We start from the raw sequence: 17,213 nt of genomic DNA on the forward strand, positions 1-17,213 counted from the left end.
GTGTGTGTGTGTGTGTGTGTGTGTGTGTGCATTTTCCTCCTATTTATCATCCTCTGCTATTTCCCACTCTCGTCCCCACTGTCTCAGGTGCCTACAGTTGTTTTCCATTCTTTTTGTCCCCCACATTTTATTGATTCATGAAATTTCTTAAATAATCTAACTACTTTCAATAGCAAGTTCAGCTGGTATATACATATATATGTATATATGTCTGACTTTAGGTGTGAAACTCTGAGTAGAATGAGTATATTATAAGGTAGCACCTAGCTGATGCTATATAGCTTACTACAGCCATTGAATAGGTATTTTAAAATATATTTTTTAATTTCAAGAAAAGCAGTTTTAACTTTAATAAATCAAAGAAATGTTAAGGAAATTTGCTTAAAAGCTTAAAGCCAGAAAACAGGTTAGGATTCTGTTCAAATAGTAGGTACATAAAACTATTGGCAGTTCAAGTCAGGACAAAAATCCTTAGAACCAGAAAAGAAAGCCTAGAAGAAAGCCAGCAATGTTTTAATCAAAAGTCATAAAATTCTATTTCACCAGTTCAGTCTCATGTACTTAATCTATCTTCTGTTCTGGTTTGATCTTCCTGATTAAATTTTGGTGTATAATATTCAACTCCAGACTTGTCCCTACTATTAAGTTGGCCATTTTCTTAGGTTTTGAACTCTTATTTCTATGTGTCTGTATTTAATTTTTCTGGTGTAGCACTCCCTTGCAAACTTCTTGGAGATCTGGCCCGGTGTTGGTAAGTTCTTTCGGTTTTTGTTTATTTGAGAATGTTCTTGTCTTTTCTTCCGGTATGAAGGATAATCTTGCTGGGTACAGTATTCTTGGTGGAAATTGCTTTTCCCTTAACACTTTGAATATATTTTCCCATTCTTTACTTGCTCACATTGTTTCCAATAAGAGGTCTGCTGTTAGCCTGATGGGATATACTTTGTAGGTAATTTGACATTTCTCTCTTGCCAATCTTAGTTTCTTGTCTTTATGGGTTGATTCTATTTGGGGTCCTTTGTATTTCTTGGGACTGGATCTTTGAATGTCTTTCTAGGTTTGGAAAGTTTTCTTACAGGATTTCATGGAATAGATTATCAATGCCCTTATGAGTATCTTTGCCTTGTGGGATACCAATTATCCAGATGTTTGTATGTTTGTTGGTATCTAGTATTTCTCGTATATTATTCTCATTTTGGGGGCAATTTTCTCAGTCTTCATGGTGGATTTTTCTAGGCCAGCGTTTCTATCTTCTACATCTGAGATTCAATTTTCTGTAGGATCTAGTCTGTTTTTAATACTTTCAAGGGAGGTTTTTGACTTCCTGTATTGTAGCCTTTATCCCTAACAGGTTCATCTGATTCTTTTTTATAGAGTGTATTTCCTCTTTTAGATCTTGAAAGAATTTCCTCACCTCCTGGAACTTCTCAGCTCCTTTATCCTGCCTCTTCTGGTGTTCATTGTCTCTCTTCTCTTTCATCTCTTTTAGCTTTGTCACTATGAATATTCTAAATTTTTTTTATCAAATATTTCCATGAGTTTCATTGTACCATCTCATGGGGTCATGAGATGCATGTACATGATCCCAAATTCCCTCAACCCTCTCAGCTGACACAGGTTGTTTCAGATACTTCCTTAAATAGGTTTCCTTACCTGGATGTGTCTAGAAGTCATGGTAACAGACACAGTGAGAAAACACAATTGATGTAGACCTGAAATTGAGCACTGTTCTTGGTTCTATGAAAGGAGTTATTCTTTGTCCTTGGAGGAGAAGTATTTTCTTGCTTTTCCATATTTCTTGTGACCCTGCAGTGATTTCTAGTCATCTGATGCATCAATGGTGCGTTTCAGTCTGAGCGTTCAGAGGCATGGAGGAGGAGGTAATCTGCAATCTCTCTTCCATTCCGTTTCACTCTTTGTGCATCAGATTCAGTGAGAATAGAGGAATATTCTGACCATAATCATATTTAGATGTTTGGATCCCATTCAGTTGGAACTGTCTAGACAGTGCATAGAGGCTGAGCAGCCAGTGAATAAAGATAACAAAAAAGGAAGAGAATTGGAGAAGAGGAAAGAAGAAAAAAAATAAAATAAAAGAGAAGAAAAAAGATGATAAAAACTTTAGATTTTAATTTTAAAAAGCAAAAAATGAAAACTGCTCGCCACACCAAAGCTGTATTTCACACCTCAAGTTCAGTATCCATCTGAGGATAGGCCTGGCCTAGATTTGTGCCTTTCCTAAATGGAATAGGGAAAGGCACAATTAGTACAATAAAGGAGGGGCTTGAGAGCCCAGAGAATACTTTACCTTAAAGAAAAATTAAAAGTCACAGAGAGACACAGAGAGACAGAGATAAATGGAGGAGACAGAAGTAACCCTACCCACTAGAAATGAATCTAGAGGGAGAAGTCTCAGCAGAAAATCTTCATTTTTAGTAAAGGAAAGCAATATTTCACAGCTCAAGTTTGGTATCCTTCTCAGAATCTTTTAGGTTTTTGCTATAAGGCACGTGTGCTTGTTGGAAAGAGACAGAGGAAAAGTGAGAAATCACCCCTTGGGGGGATGACCATGCCACAATCCCTTCTTCTTTATTCTTCCATTGGGATTTTGAGTATACATACATGCGCCCCATGTAATTTTCAAGCTATAGGGTCTGGGACTTGAACAGCGGGGTCAGTCATGTGAGAGTCCAGTGCCTTAACCATCACATCACCTGCTGGCCCCACATATTAGAATTTTTGTAAATTAAGCTTTCTTTTAAGGCTAGTATATAGGGCTGGAGAGGCACTCCTTGCACATAGGTGGTCTAGATAGGTGTGGGGGGACCACCCTGATGGAGCCAGAGTACCTCCTTAACCACGAGATTTTATAACATAGAATATGACTATAGTGTGTGGTATGGTGCAGTACTCTCATGCATGTACATGACCCCAAATTCCTGCCCTCAACCCTCTCAGGCTGACACAGGTTGTTTCAGGTACTTCCTTAAATAGGTTTCCTTACCCGAATGTGTCTGGAATTCATGGTAACAGATGCAGTGAGAAAACACAATTGATGTAGACCTGAAATTGAGCACTGTTTTTGGTTCTATTAAACTAGGTGGCAATTTATTAAGTTAAATAAAATTCTAATTCAATTATGTATCAACATGGGAAAATATTGACTTACCTTCTTTTCCTGTTGGAAACTTAAGGAGTATTAAATGTTTATATTTTGAAGGAGTTTGAACAGCTTTCCATAGCAATTTCTTGCAAGAATGGCTAGAGAAGACAAAATTCTTTCCAGCATATGCCTGAGTGAAGATCAGTAGTTTGAGCACAGGCTTTGGCAAAGTGTTTGCTAAACTGAACTATTTTATTCTAAAGGAAAAAATCTCTCTCTCTTCTCTTTCTTAAATTATATGATTATAAAAATTATAATTAAGGTGTAGAATTGTTTATGCACTGTGTACTGTTGACAGTCCATCTGGAGTGACCCCTTGTCGAAATCACAGCCACACTTTTTGGTTTTTTTGGAGAGGTTTTTTTCGCTATAGGGCGCATGCGCTCGCCAGACAGACAGAGAGAGACAGAGAGACAGAATGAGAGAAATCACCCCTCAGGGGGGATGGTCACGCCGCAATCCCTTCTCCTCCATTCTCCTCTCGGGATCTTGGGCACGCACACACATGCACCCGGCGTGAGTTTTAAGCCACCGGGTCCGGGACACGAACCGCGGTCGACTACATGGGAGTCCAGCGACATAGCCATTACGCTAACTGCTGGTTCCCATCACAGCTACACTTTAAGAATAAGCTGAGGTGTAGTGGATAAGCTCTTGACTCCCACATGGTTAACCAGGTTCAAGTCTCAGACTGGGTGGCTTACTTTCTCACTTTATCTCTCTGTCTCTTTGTAGTCAAAATAAATAAGTAAAATTAAAATAATTATTTTAAAAAAAGAATAAGCTGAAACTTTGCCTCTACTCTAAAGTTTTTCTGGCTCTCTGTACTTTCAAATATGGAGCTTCTGCCACCAATGAATAGTCATTTTTGTCTCCTTGACTCCTCTGAGATCCATGAGGACAGGCTGTAAGCTACTTAAGTGCAGATAAACTAAAGTTATGATGTATTTTTACGTAGAAAAACATAGAAAAGTACTCATGACTTTTCCAACAATGCAATACATTTAAATTCTTTAGACTTGAGTGTTGGGCAAGATTAAAGCCGTTATATCACAACTTCTGAACTTTTAGATGTCTAGTTACATTTCTTGCTGCTATTATTGTCCTTTCTCTCTGTTGAGTCATATAAAGTACTTGGGCTTTCAGTTCCTTGAATGCATTTTAGTACATTCCACTTGGTTTTGCAGAACATTCCTGATTGGCATAGTACCTTATACAAAGTATGGTGATTGCTTAAAACTGTTGTCGAGGGCTGGCTTCATAGCTCAGTGGTTAAGCACTATGCATTGGGAGCTAAATCCCACATAATCAACCATGGTTCAAACCCTGCCTCCCAGTGGGTTGAAAAACATGCAAGGCACATGTGTATGCATGCCTAAAATCCTACCAAGATGGAGAAATGGTAGAAAAGGGATTGTGATGTGATCACACCCTGGTGGGGAGTGCTTTTTGTCTCTCTGTCTGGTGAATGCACATGGCTTCTGGTAAGAAAAAAATGCTTTTGCGTCAGCCCATGACCTGGTGGTTCAGGGAGCTGGATCCTACATGGGGACTTCATGGTTTCAGTCCTAGACCAGGCAACTTTAAAAACATCCTGGGTGCATGTGTGCATATGCCCAAAATCCTGAAAGGAGAAATAGAGAAGAGATTGTGGCATGACTATTTCCCATGGAGGTGCTTTCTCCCTATCCATCTCTCTCTGGACAGTGTGTATACCCTCTGGCAAATTAAACAAATACAAAGAAAAGAAGAAAGAAAAGAGAAAACAAAAAGATGGTGAAAGAAATAATGAACACAGTAATTATTTTAGATGAAAATATTTCTGTTTCTTGAAACATTTACCTCTTCAGCATTTATTTTCATCAAGATCTGTGTAGTGTCTCACACTTTGGAAGAAATAATAAAATGGGCCCATTTCTTCTCCTGATCAATTTGCATGACTATCCAGGACCTATGCCCCTAATGACCATAGAAACACAGAGACAAATTAATAGCAATAAAAGATACATTGATTGGTTTAATAGGGAAGACCAAATTTAGACCTAGGTTATATAGGGGTCAAAGAGGCCTGATCTTCACTGGAAGGCTGCATATTTGATGATGGGTGAGTATCAATGGTTGTAGCAGGGAGTTCCTGCTGATCCTACTACCTGCTGGTGGTCATCACAAAGTTCCTGGGGGCTGCTGCAAGACCATGGAGGGTCCTTGAAGCCTCTCTACTGACCCTTGACATTTAAGTCTCTTTTCACCCTGACAATACTCCCAAACAACACAGAAGGCAGGCCTCTTACATTTAGTTTCCCTGTCAATAAGGGGTCTTTAATCTGTTTTAGCATGAAAAATTCATTAAGAATGTACTATTATTTCATCAGTGAAATCTTCAAATTTTAAATTAAATCCATAGGTCTGGTTTAGTAACCGCCGAGCAAGATGGAGGAAGCAAGCTGGGGCCAATCAACTCATGGCTTTCAACCATCTCATTCCGGGGGGATTCCCTCCCACTGCCATGCCGACTCTGCCAACATACCAGCTGTCGGAGACCTCTTACCAGCCCACATCTATTCCACAAGGTATAGAAGAAGAGAGCCAAGGAGATTAAAATGTAACTTCCAATTGCTTTCTTGGGTGGATGTTTGATACAGTGAAATCCTTCTGCCATGCTGACATCAATGTTGTTTGTATGTTAATTATATTATGTCAGGTTGTCTTGAATGGTCTTGTCACATTTCGGAAATGCAGTTTGTTCTTTGACGTATCTGAGTCTCTCTAGATAAACTGTGTTGTGATATAATGCTATTGCAGTATTTTAAAACAAAGCAACCCTCCTAAATAAACATGGGATTTGCTGTCTTTTGTTAAAATGCTACCTCTATGTTTGTACTCCAGTTTGCAGCTAACTGTGAGAGTTGTTAATGGCAGTAATCACAAAGGGAAGGTGGGCTTTGATAAAGTCACTATTTGTTAGCACACAGAGGTGAAGGGGATGTTGCTAAATTGTAAGACTCCATTATTTTGGATTATGAATAGCATTCCAGGTATTTGAAACCATACTATTACACTAATATTTAGGTGCTTTTAAAGTATATTTGATGAGGGGCCAGCAGATGGCATAGTGGTTAAGGTTCTGGACTCCCACATGGCTGACCATGCTTTGAGTTTTGGATCTGGTGGCTTGAAACTCAAGCCAGGCATGTGTGCATGCATGCCTAAAATCGTGAGAAGAGAATGGAGAAGAAGGGATTGCAGTGCGGACATCATCCCTGGTGGTGGTGGGGGTTGGTTTATCTCTCTATCGCTCTGTCTCTGTCTCTCCAGTGAGTGCACAAGCCTGATAACAAAAATCTCTCTCTCAGAAAAAGTATATTTGATACATAATTTGAAGCTTGGTATTCTTACCTTGGTTACCTCACATATTGGTTAATTCTCACTGTTATTTATAACATTTGCTACCAAAGTAGGCTTGCTAGCATTGTTATGTAATTTCTGTATTTGTATTTCAGGTGAGTATGCCCTGAAAGTATATACCTAAGTTATGTCCTTGCAAATATGTGCATAGTAGATGTGACCATATTTGTTATGAGTGGTTCCATACCCACATGTCAAGAAATGCAGTTTGAAATTAACATTTGATCTGACCAGTAGATGTTACCGATGGCTTGGTGACTTGAGATCTTTTGTACTGAACTTTCTCTGCTGGCCTATGAGGAACTTTATGGCTGACAGTCTTCTTCATTTCAGCCGTGTCGGATCCCAGTAGCACCGTTCACAGACCTCAACCGCTTCCTCCAAGCACTGTACACCAAAGCACTATTCCTTCGAACCCGGACAGCGGCTCTGCCTACTGCCTCCCCAGCACCAGGCATGGATTTTCCAGCTATACAGACAGCTTTGTGCCTCCGTCGGGGCCCTCCAACCCCATGAACCCCGCCCTTGGCAATGGCCTTTCACCTCAGGTCAGTCCCGTGTTTCTAGACAGACGATTTGCTGTATAGCAGAACCAAATAGTCAATTCCCTGAGGCAGAAGTATAATGAATTGCCAAATTTAAACCATAATGTATTCTTTATACAAGCCACATGATTTCAGTTTTCTAGTTTCCTTTCTCTCCACCCTTCCTACTGACTGCATCAAAAGTTGTAGCTTAGATTTAAAATTTGAGTACTTTTAACTGTAATCAGGGAGACTTGTGTTTATACTTAATTGTCAAGGCATTTATCATGTGGTGTTTTCTGGGCCCCTAGCTCTGGTTAAGGAGCTCTCGCACGCTAGCAGGTTTCGTTTTGCTTTCTGTTTTAAATGGTATTTGGTCAGCCAACGGGATTGTGAGCAAATGCACCTTAGAGGAAAACATCAGAGCTTTGACAAAACAATCGAGAGGAAGCAAACAAGTCCTGTGGAGAGTCGCAGCTGATAACCACAGACCTCTGGAATAAATGAGTTATAAATGCACAAATGACCAGAATTGCCGCTCTTTGGGAATATATAAATATTTGAACGTTGTAATTGTTTCTCTAATTTGCATTGGACTATGAGTTTTTCTTGGGAGATCATATTAATAAATTGCCTTGATAATTGCATGTCAGAGGGTTGGTTAAATTTCCTACATGTGGCATCTGTCTGAGGTTGACATTATTAGCAGTTGTTTAAATACAGATCGCTTGATTTTATTAGAGAGCATTTGGCCCAGGTGGTGAGGATAGCTGCCCACTAAATTTGGAGAAATGTCACAAAAGGGCTGCAATCTATAATTGCAATCGAGGATCTCTTCGGGGCTGAGAGTGAGAGTTTGAACAGCTTTATCTTTTCTCAGCCCCCTTTTTCCTCTTGGTGGTTAGCAAAACAGAGAGAAGCTCCGAATGACACAAATGAAAAGTGAAAAGACAATTATACTCAATTACACACTAATCACTGACTATCACCGCTGCCTAAGCACCAAGAGGGCATTCTAATAGGCAGAAAATGAGATTTTAATGGCACAAAGGGTGGCCAAAATAACGACTCGTATATCTTTGCCTTCTTCGTTTTCTGCAACTTGTGGTGTGTGTCTTGGGAGTGGAGTTCCTGGGCTCTGTGCAACGGTGATAACTCTGAGCAGCTGAAAAGTTCAAAGCCGTTGGAGTTGAAAAGAATGGATAGCAAAGGCAATGAAATAAACATTTCTGCCTAAAGGCAAAAGTTCATAAATCCTTTTTTGTAACAGTAAATGTAATTAAGTTTTATAGATTCCTATTGCACATCCTGGGATTAAAAAAAAAAAAAAAAAAGAGGTGACTTTAAACCTCAGCTGAAAAATCATAACATGAAAACAATGAAAGTGCTTCCTACAGGACTTTAATACATTTAATTTCCGAGTGCTGGCATTTGTGAATGTGATTTTGCGTGAAAATCATGAACTTAATTGATAGAGTCATCTTGAAAATGTCCAGATTCCTAGCGTATAAGCTTCTCCTAGCATTTAGAAGTAACATCAGAAGTAGTTATCTCTGTGATTTTTAACTTTTGTAGTTAGGGGCTGTAGAAAAGCCTTTTATGAACATGACTCAGTTGAAAGTTTTAATACAAGTAAACTCCAGCCCTAGCTACTTCTGTAAGGTGAGAGCCAGAAGTCCAACAGCATTTCTTAGTACCTTATTTTATTAGATCATAGTAAAAATAACACAAACCTGTGCTCTATAAATGAAACTGCTAGTTTCTCATGTCATTAAGTGTATTATCTTGTATGTTGTGATAAGTATATTACACTGTATTATATAAGTTCACATCAGTGGAATTGCTAAAACCTGATCTTCAAATTTTTAATCCTCGACTTTAAAAATCTTGGCTAAGTAGAGAGGGTGATAGAGAGGGAATCATTTTAATGTCAAGCAGTGGAAAATTCCACAGGCAATTTTTTCTGTATTTCTCCACTGTATCTTCCATATTATATTAATTTCTTACCTAGTACATTGCAAACACCCAGGCTAGGTTGCATTCCTGTTGTAACACAGAAATAGATTCAGACCATGGTGCACAATCCATGCTGTATTAGTTCTTGTAGCATCTGCGATGGGTTAGAAAACAAAGAATATGAAGTTTCTCCTTCTATCCTCAGGTAAAGTTGGAGAACAGACAGTGAGCGAATCGGTATCTTGCTGATCCTACTGTAATTTTTTATTTTTTGAGAGGTTTTTGCTATAGGGCATGTGCGCTCACCAGAAAGACAGAGAGAGAGACAGAGAGACAGAAAGCCAGAAATCGCCACCTGGGGAGATGGCCACGCTGCAATCCCTTCTCCTCCATTCTCTTGGCATCTTAGGCACACACGCACACATCTCCAGCTTGAGTTTAAGCCATCGGGTCTTTGACTTGAACCGCAATCAACTACATGGGAGTCCAGTGACATAGCCATTATGTCAACTGCTGGTCCCAACCCTACTGTATTTATAAAGCAACTGAGTAGGAGAATGGGATTAGAACACAGACTTCTATAGCCTTTGGATTTATCATTTCCAGGAATTTATTTATTTATTTACCTACTTACTTGTTTACTTATTTTTAATTGCCAGAGAGAGAGAGACAGAGAGACAGGGAGAGAGAGGAACTGTCCTTACCACCACCCTCAATGTGGTGTGGTCATGCTACAGTTCCTTCAACTCTGTTTCTCCATCCTGTTGGGATTTGGGGCATGCATGCACATGTACCTGGCATGTTCTTCAAGTTTCTGAGGCCAGGATTCTCACTGTGGTAAGCCATGGGGGATCCCGCTCTTTTACCTTCTAGTTCCAGGGCTGGCCCAGAAATACATTAATTTTTTTAAAATAATTATTTTTATTTAACTTTATGTATTTATTTATTTTAATTTGACCAGAGAGGGACAGAATGAGAGAGAGAGAGAGTGAGAAAGCAAGTCGCCAGGTCTGAGACTCGAACTGTGGTTGACCATGTGGGAGTCTCATGCCCTTAATCAGCACTCCACTTGCTGGCCCCAGGAATGTCTTAATTTAAGCAAGAGGCACCTACACTATTTTTGGCTGTCTGGTTTTATGAAAAATATTGTAAAGATGGGACCATCAGATGTGTAATGGTTATGTCTCTGGACTCCCATGCAGTTGACTATGGTTCGAGTCCCAGATCTAGCAACTTAAGACTCACGCCAGGTGTGTGTGTGTGCATGCGTGCCCAAAATCCTGAGAGGAGGAGAGAAGAGACTGTGGCATGGCCATTGCCCCCTGGGAAAATATTGTAGAGAAAAATATGAAGAAAAAGACTCATATCGTATAACCTGGTTTACCTATAAATTAAAGAAGAGACTAAAGAAAGGGTGATGAAACTTTCATCACTATTTATTAAAAAGAAATGCTTCTTAATATATAGGATCATATACTATCAGCAATAGAACTAATCTTATGATTGCCATATCGCTTCTTTTCCTTATACTTTTCCACCTTCTCTTTCTTTGGTCATCTAATATGCAGACAGAACAATTGAGGCCCCTTATCTGTTGCTGGTTACAGGACTGATAGTGAAAGAACTAGGACAAGAATCAAGGATTCTGGGCTCCTAGTCTTGGATCTGGTCCATTATAACACACAGTTGAGTGTAGAGGAAACAGGTTTCAAGACAAAACAGGAGCAAGGGGTTTATTTATAAATATTTCAAAATCATTTAATAGAGACTAATTTTCTAATCTTTTAGGTCCATATTAATTTACATCCTTTTTACTAAGCTTAATTTTTTTTTTTTTGAGAAATTTTTGCTATAGGGTGCGTGCACTTACCAGAAAGACAGAGAGAGAGACAGAAAGACAGAAAGCAAGAGATCACCCCATGGGGGCATGGCCACGCTGCAATCCCTTCTCCTCCATTCTCCTCTCAGGATCTTGGGCACGCACGCACACGTGCCCGGCGTGAGTTTAAGCCACCGGGTCCGGGACTTGAATCGCGGTCAACTACATGGGAGTTCAGTGACATAGTCAGTATGCTAACTGCTGGTCCCCTTACTAAGCTTAATTTACATTAATTTTTAAACTTCTTCCAATAATAACAGCACTGTATTGAGACCAGAGGTTTTTGCTATAGGGCATGCGCACTCACCAGAAAGACAGAGAGACAGAAAGCGAGAAATCGCCCCCCAAGGGGGATGGCTGTGCTGCAATCCCTTTTCCTCCAGTAGTGTATATATCTTGCCTTTTCTCTGTCTTCACAAGGTGTTATAGGCCTTTCCCGACCTATTAATGTAAGCCACATTGGATCTAAAGGTTTTTAAGTCATTATGATCAACCCATTGCAGATTTCTTTAGTGGAGGATATTTGAAGTGGTTTAAATAGTAATGCATTTTATTTGACTTTTCCCCTAGTATCCTTGATATCCTTGATATATAATGTAGTATTTACCATTTGGACTGTTTCTCTCTCTCTCTCTCTTTCTCTGTGTGTGTGTGTGGATGAAAGTTGGTCTCAGTGGTTATGGGAGCTGGATCCCACATGACCTAGATGACCTAGTGTGGTTTGAATCCCAATCCCTGGTGACTTGAAAAATGTCCCAGGTACATGTGCATGCATGCCCCCAATCCTGACAGAATAAAGCAATGGAAAAGAAGGGATTGTGGTGTGCCCATACTACACCGTTGTGGGGGGTACTTTCTCCCACCCTTCCCTGCTCCCTCCCTCTCTCTCTGTCTCTCTCTGGAGAGTGCATGCACACTCTGGCAATGAAAAAGAATAATAAATAAATGTATTATTTACTATTCAGATGAGGAAATCATGAACTAGAATGTGTGTGAGCCATTATAGAATAGGTTTTTTTCTTTGTGTTTCTTATCAAAGAATTAGAAGACATAAGGATAGTCAAATCATGTATGTGTGTGTATGTGTGTGTGTGTGTGTGTGCATGTATGGATTGAAGTCAGTTTTAGTTTGGGATTTCTCACATATCTGTTCCCTCAAGTATTCTGTTCTCTCATGAGCCTATGATCACTACTTATTAAAAAGAGGTGCTTATTAATATATCAGATCATATAATATCAGCAATGGAACTGATCTTGATTGCCATATCCCCTCTTCTCCTCCTACTTTTTCTATCTTTTTAAAAGATTCTGTTAAGACTTGGAATTAGAGCCATTCATCAAATGATTCTCCACAGATACCCACAGTTCTTCGCTCAGCAGGTCTCGGTTTCATGAAGGGCAGGTATGAAACAGGAAGGTCACACCTGTCGAGATGTTCAAATTAGTGTAGCCATGAACTGGCTTATATCTCTGACAGTTTAACTCTCAGAATACAAAACCTTGAGAAGTTTTGGCCATGTCCTTCCTCAAGTTGCTGGAATGGTGTGTATACCACTTAATTATTGGTACGTTTTTATTATTCTTAGGGAATCAGCAACTACCTGAGGAATATTTCCATTTTTACTTAGAGGACAATTTACTTATAGAAAATACTCACGAGGCCAAGGAAATTCAGTCATCTAAATGACAGAGTGAGTTACCGGCAGGGTTAAAAACCAAATCCATTCCCTTTCAGGTTGTTCCTAATTCGATGAACACAGATGACACATTTCAGTTGTTGGTCTCCACCAGAGGAAGGGTACGGTCATAAGTTTTCCCTAAACTCTGGCACTGATATTTGACCTGATTTCCCTCAGGGCTAGTCCAATGGCTCCAGGAATGGAGGGCTTGGCTTCACATTCCATCAACGCCTGGCTCTGTTAGGGAACTTGAGGCCAGAGCTTCAGTGATGTTTACATAAAAGGGGAGAAAGGCTAATAACCTCAACATTTTCTACATGTCTTTAGGGGGAAATAGTCTAATGACCTCATTTTCTACCAACGTTTTTTACCATCTCTGACTGGCTGTTTGAACTCCAAGCTTCATACAGGACATGAAGCTCGTTCTGAATGACAGAATGCTCTCAATGGAAACAACTCAGCTCACTCTAGTGAGGGCTTTTCCCTGCAGTGGCAGCCTTGTCTGGAAAGGCTGTGTTCTCTTGGTGTGGGGAGAGTATAGAACTTGGAGAAATATAAAAACCAGTCCGTGGCGTAGTGGTTAAGGCAGCTGGATCCCATCTGGCGGACTGCGTGATTTGAGTCTTGGATGTGGCAACTTGAAATACATGTTGGGCATGTGTATGTGCATGTCCAAAATCCTGAAAAGAGCAGAAGGGATTTTGACATGGCCATCTTTTCTAGGGGCGGGTGGGGAGGGAGTTACTTTCTCACTTTCCCTCTCTTTTTCTGTCTCTCTTCAGGAAGTGTATGTGCCCTACAGGAAAACAAAAAGCAAACACACACACAAACATCTTTCTCTTCTTCATCCCCAGCTTGTTACCTGTACCTTTCTGCACATGTAGGAGAGAAAATTATATGACTTGGAATATAGAATGCCAAAGAAATACTACCACATGCTCAGGATGTAAGACTAACATTCAGCCCACATTCTTTTAATTAACCTTCCTTTGCAAAAATTCTATCTTCCCTACCCATTCATCCCCCAAACACACATAGCCAAAGTCCCAATACAAAGCCAATTAAATAAAAAAAAACTTTAATCATTTCACACCACACTCCTATTCTTCTTCTACCAACTTCACGGTTCTTTGGTGACAGCTTCTAATGATTTCTTGAGTGAAATGTAAAATGGGTGGGTTACATGGTTTCTTGCATGCTTTTCTATTGTTCTGTAGTATACAAAACTGGACCAACGTGGCTGCATTTAGGGTTCATCAACCATCGCAAATGATTCTTCAAATGTTTTGGGTTTGGTAAAACCTAAAACACATTTTTGCCAAGCACTTTTCCTCTTTAATTTTTCAAACTCTGTATTTTAGGGAGAATTTGATCCATATGGTTTTGATTCATTTACTCTTATATCAATGAGATTTTTTTTTCCCATGGAGCCATTTGATATCCAAGAAACTTTCTGAGACTTTCCTACATTCATTTTAAGCAGTTTCCTTTTTAAAAAGAGGAAGCCCTGTTTGTAGCCTCAGAGGCCATAAATTTTGAGTACCCCTCAATTCAGCAATGCTTAAAAATACATTTGGTATAAATCTGGAGTCTTATGAACACATTTTATGTTTAGAGCAGATGGGCAGATTTTAGTTTCTAGTTTATGAGTGAAACTAATGGCAAAATAAGAAAATAGGCTTAAATTACAGAAAAAGTTTTGTTTTAGAGAAGGTTTAACTGTTATTAATAAATCCCCATGGTCTGAGCCATGCTCAGAGGCCTCATTTCAGATTTTGTCCAGGTCTTGGGTAAGATGTAATTGAATAACCAGTACACCTGTCCTATTTCATGGGTAATCTACTGAGGAAAGAAAAAATTCTCATAAAGATTTGTGTACTAGGCTGGAAATGTTTGAATGTTTGCTCACCACTCACCGTCTCAGGAACAAAGAGTAGGGCTGTGGATCTCATCAAGTTTATCGACCATTCATCTGTTAAGTCTGGTGGAATCATCACAACCTTGTGGTGATGAGATACCATCTCTGAAATAGACCCAGAAAGAGCAGCTAGATCTTTATACTAACGAGATTGTGGTTAATGGCTTCAGATGCCAGGATCAACTTTTGTTCTTGTTCACATTTTACAAAAGAAAACCTTTAACTCGACTACCCGTCCAGTTGCTTTTAAAGAATAATATTAAAATTGAGATTATTAGTGTGTAATGTATGTAAATTGCATATTTGGTGTCAGCTACGCTTATTAAGCAGCTCCTCCATTTCATGCATATATGTATTAGACTATCGTGGTTCCATTTCAAATTAGATTTCAATTGCTCTGCACAGTTTCTTTTGACAAACATTTGTTAATCCTGAAACTTATTAGGGAGAAGCATTTAAGTGTTAATATGTGTACACAAAACTCAAGGCTGCTTTTGATTTTGCTTGTCATTTTGGGACCACCGTGTTAACAATGATCTCAAATTCTTTAGCTGCAAGGCAAGATGATGGTTGTTTGTCCATTGAAGGTGTAAGGGCTTGCTATGGATCAGCTTATTATGTGGATGAGATATAATCATTAAAAGTGATTGTGATCATGGGTGCTTTTTGTTTCATCTTCCAGTGAAAATTTTTTGCTGTGCATTGTAATTCCTTATCCTTCTCTCGTGCTGTTGATATACTTAAAAGCAGGCAGCCACCCCCCATTCCAACATATATAGATACATACAGACATTTAGGGGGGCATGCATTCAGAAGCCTTGATGCTAGTCTTGCTGACAAGTCATTAGTTCTCTCTATTTCAGACAGAGGTTGCAAATCCTGTGCATTAGCGTTCCTTTATCACTGCAAAGAACCAGGCAGGCAGGTGACCTGCCACCAACCTACCTCCAAACAGAGGCACTTCCTTCCTTTTATACTTTCCAGAGATTCATCTGCGGAAGAAAAAGGAGTGATTTTGATTAAGGAGATTTGTTCGGAGTCAAACAAAACTGGGACAGAGAAACATTTCGTGTAAAAGTGGCAGCCTCTCCAAAGCTTGAGCATCTTTCTGTTTCTTTTCTAAAGCAGCTCACGAGCTCATTACCAGGGCTTCAGAAGCCTCACATGTTTACCAAAGCTCAAGGATGTTTATGGTCATAAATGAGCCCATTTCCACTACACCAGCATAACTCTTGACCATTTGCACATTTCCATTCTGCCATATTAGGTTTTTGAGCTGTTCTGCTCCGTGGTGAAAACATTGCTGTTAATCCATTTGTTGAATCAATGCAGGCTGTAATTGACCTGGTGCCTTTGGTTTTTCTCGAAAGGCTGTGGTTGCTGCCCTTACAGAATAGGAGGAGAGCCTGGTTTATGTCAGTTCTAGTCTCAACCTCTTGAGTTTGTTAGATTTGGGGGACTGTGAGAGAAACAATTACTTGGCCAAAATTTCCTTTGTGAAGAAAGGAAGGGAGCAGTAAGCAGCATCTGACATCATGTCCCTGAAATGAGCTACAAGAAAACTCCGCCTGCTGAAATAATTTTTTGTGTGTCTGCTAAATTGATTTAAATAGAAAATCTGTCAGCTATGTTCTTGTGTATATTGCACAAATCAAATGCAACAGCCCTATGGTTTTTAGGCCCATTTGAATTTCTCTTGCTGTTGAGGGGGGAAAAAAGCCATAGGTATAATTGCTTAGTCCATAGCCAAGATATTAAAATAAAAAGTTTTTCTTTGTAGTCAGAAAAGCTGTGCTAGATTCTACTGTGGGGCCAATGGCCTGAATCAACCCTTTATGTGTGGTTGAAATGCAATGTAAAGCTTTTAATTTATTACTGCATTTGCAAGATGGCAATATCTCCAGAAATCTGAATACTTGCATATTTATTCAATTAGGGGCTGAATGTGTGCTTTGTACTGCAGACACAGAAGACTTGATTCAGTCATTAGTTGTGTACTATTTTTTGTTTTGTTTTGTTTTGTTTTGTTTTTTTCTAAAGAATCTGTCTCTGGAAAACAGTCTGGGTTTCATCAGAGGTGTATATTTTTCAATGTATAGTATAAGATTTAAAAATTGCTCTTGACATTTAGATTGAGTTCAGTAAACTAGAGTTTCTGAGATTAGTGATTGCATTGTTCCTGCTGGTCAATGGAAAAGACAGCAAATGGGGAGACCTTTGAAACAGTGCATTTTGTAGAATCAGGGATAGTATTTCTTCATGGTGGGGACTGTTTCTTGGCTGTGGGATGACTGTACATCCATCCTCAGTGCTGGACTAGTAATGGAAGCAAGCATTATTTGTAGAAATAACTGTCCTTCCTTTTTTTCTACAAAATACCGAGGTTTCATTTGGGCAGCTAGCATTAAAAAAAAAATCTAATTAAACTATTGGATTTATTGCATCTGTTCCAATACTTAAAAATACTCCCTGTAGAGTGAATTTTTTATTTGTATACTCTATGGGAAAAAAAATTCTAGCTTAGTGTTAATCCTTCCATGACTCTTCAAGGCAAAATTTCTTGTTTTAGGCTCTGTTAATGCAACATGGCTATGTATATACTTTGTTAAAACTCAGACCATCCTGTATTTTATTATTATGAACCCATTCCTGCCTCTCTCTCCTTTTCATTATAAGCTTTTAGAGGAAT

The 17,213-nt window shown here is 39.3% G+C and overlaps 1 protein-coding gene across 5 annotated transcripts in view; it reads left to right on the top strand.

Moving 5' to 3' along the window:
- The window catches only part of PAX3 (paired box 3), a 130,272-nt gene that overhangs the window by 100,294 nt on the left and 12,765 nt on the right, over nt 1-17,213 (top strand). For all 5 annotated transcript variants that reach the window (XM_014584861.1, XM_006170108.1, XM_006170109.1 and 2 more), the window contains 2 exons: nt 5,568-5,733; nt 6,902-7,116. In XM_014584861.1, the coding sequence (XP_014440347.1) occupies nt 5,568-5,733; nt 6,902-7,116 (381 nt within the window). The remainder of the gene's footprint in view (nt 1-5,567; nt 5,734-6,901; nt 7,117-17,213) is intronic.

Source organism: Tupaia chinensis, unplaced genomic scaffold, assembly GCF_000334495.1.
Source record: "Tupaia chinensis unplaced genomic scaffold, TupChi_1.0 Scaffold148019_1, whole genome shotgun sequence".
In the NCBI taxonomy this organism is placed as follows: Eukaryota; Metazoa; Chordata; class Mammalia; order Scandentia; family Tupaiidae; genus Tupaia; species Tupaia belangeri.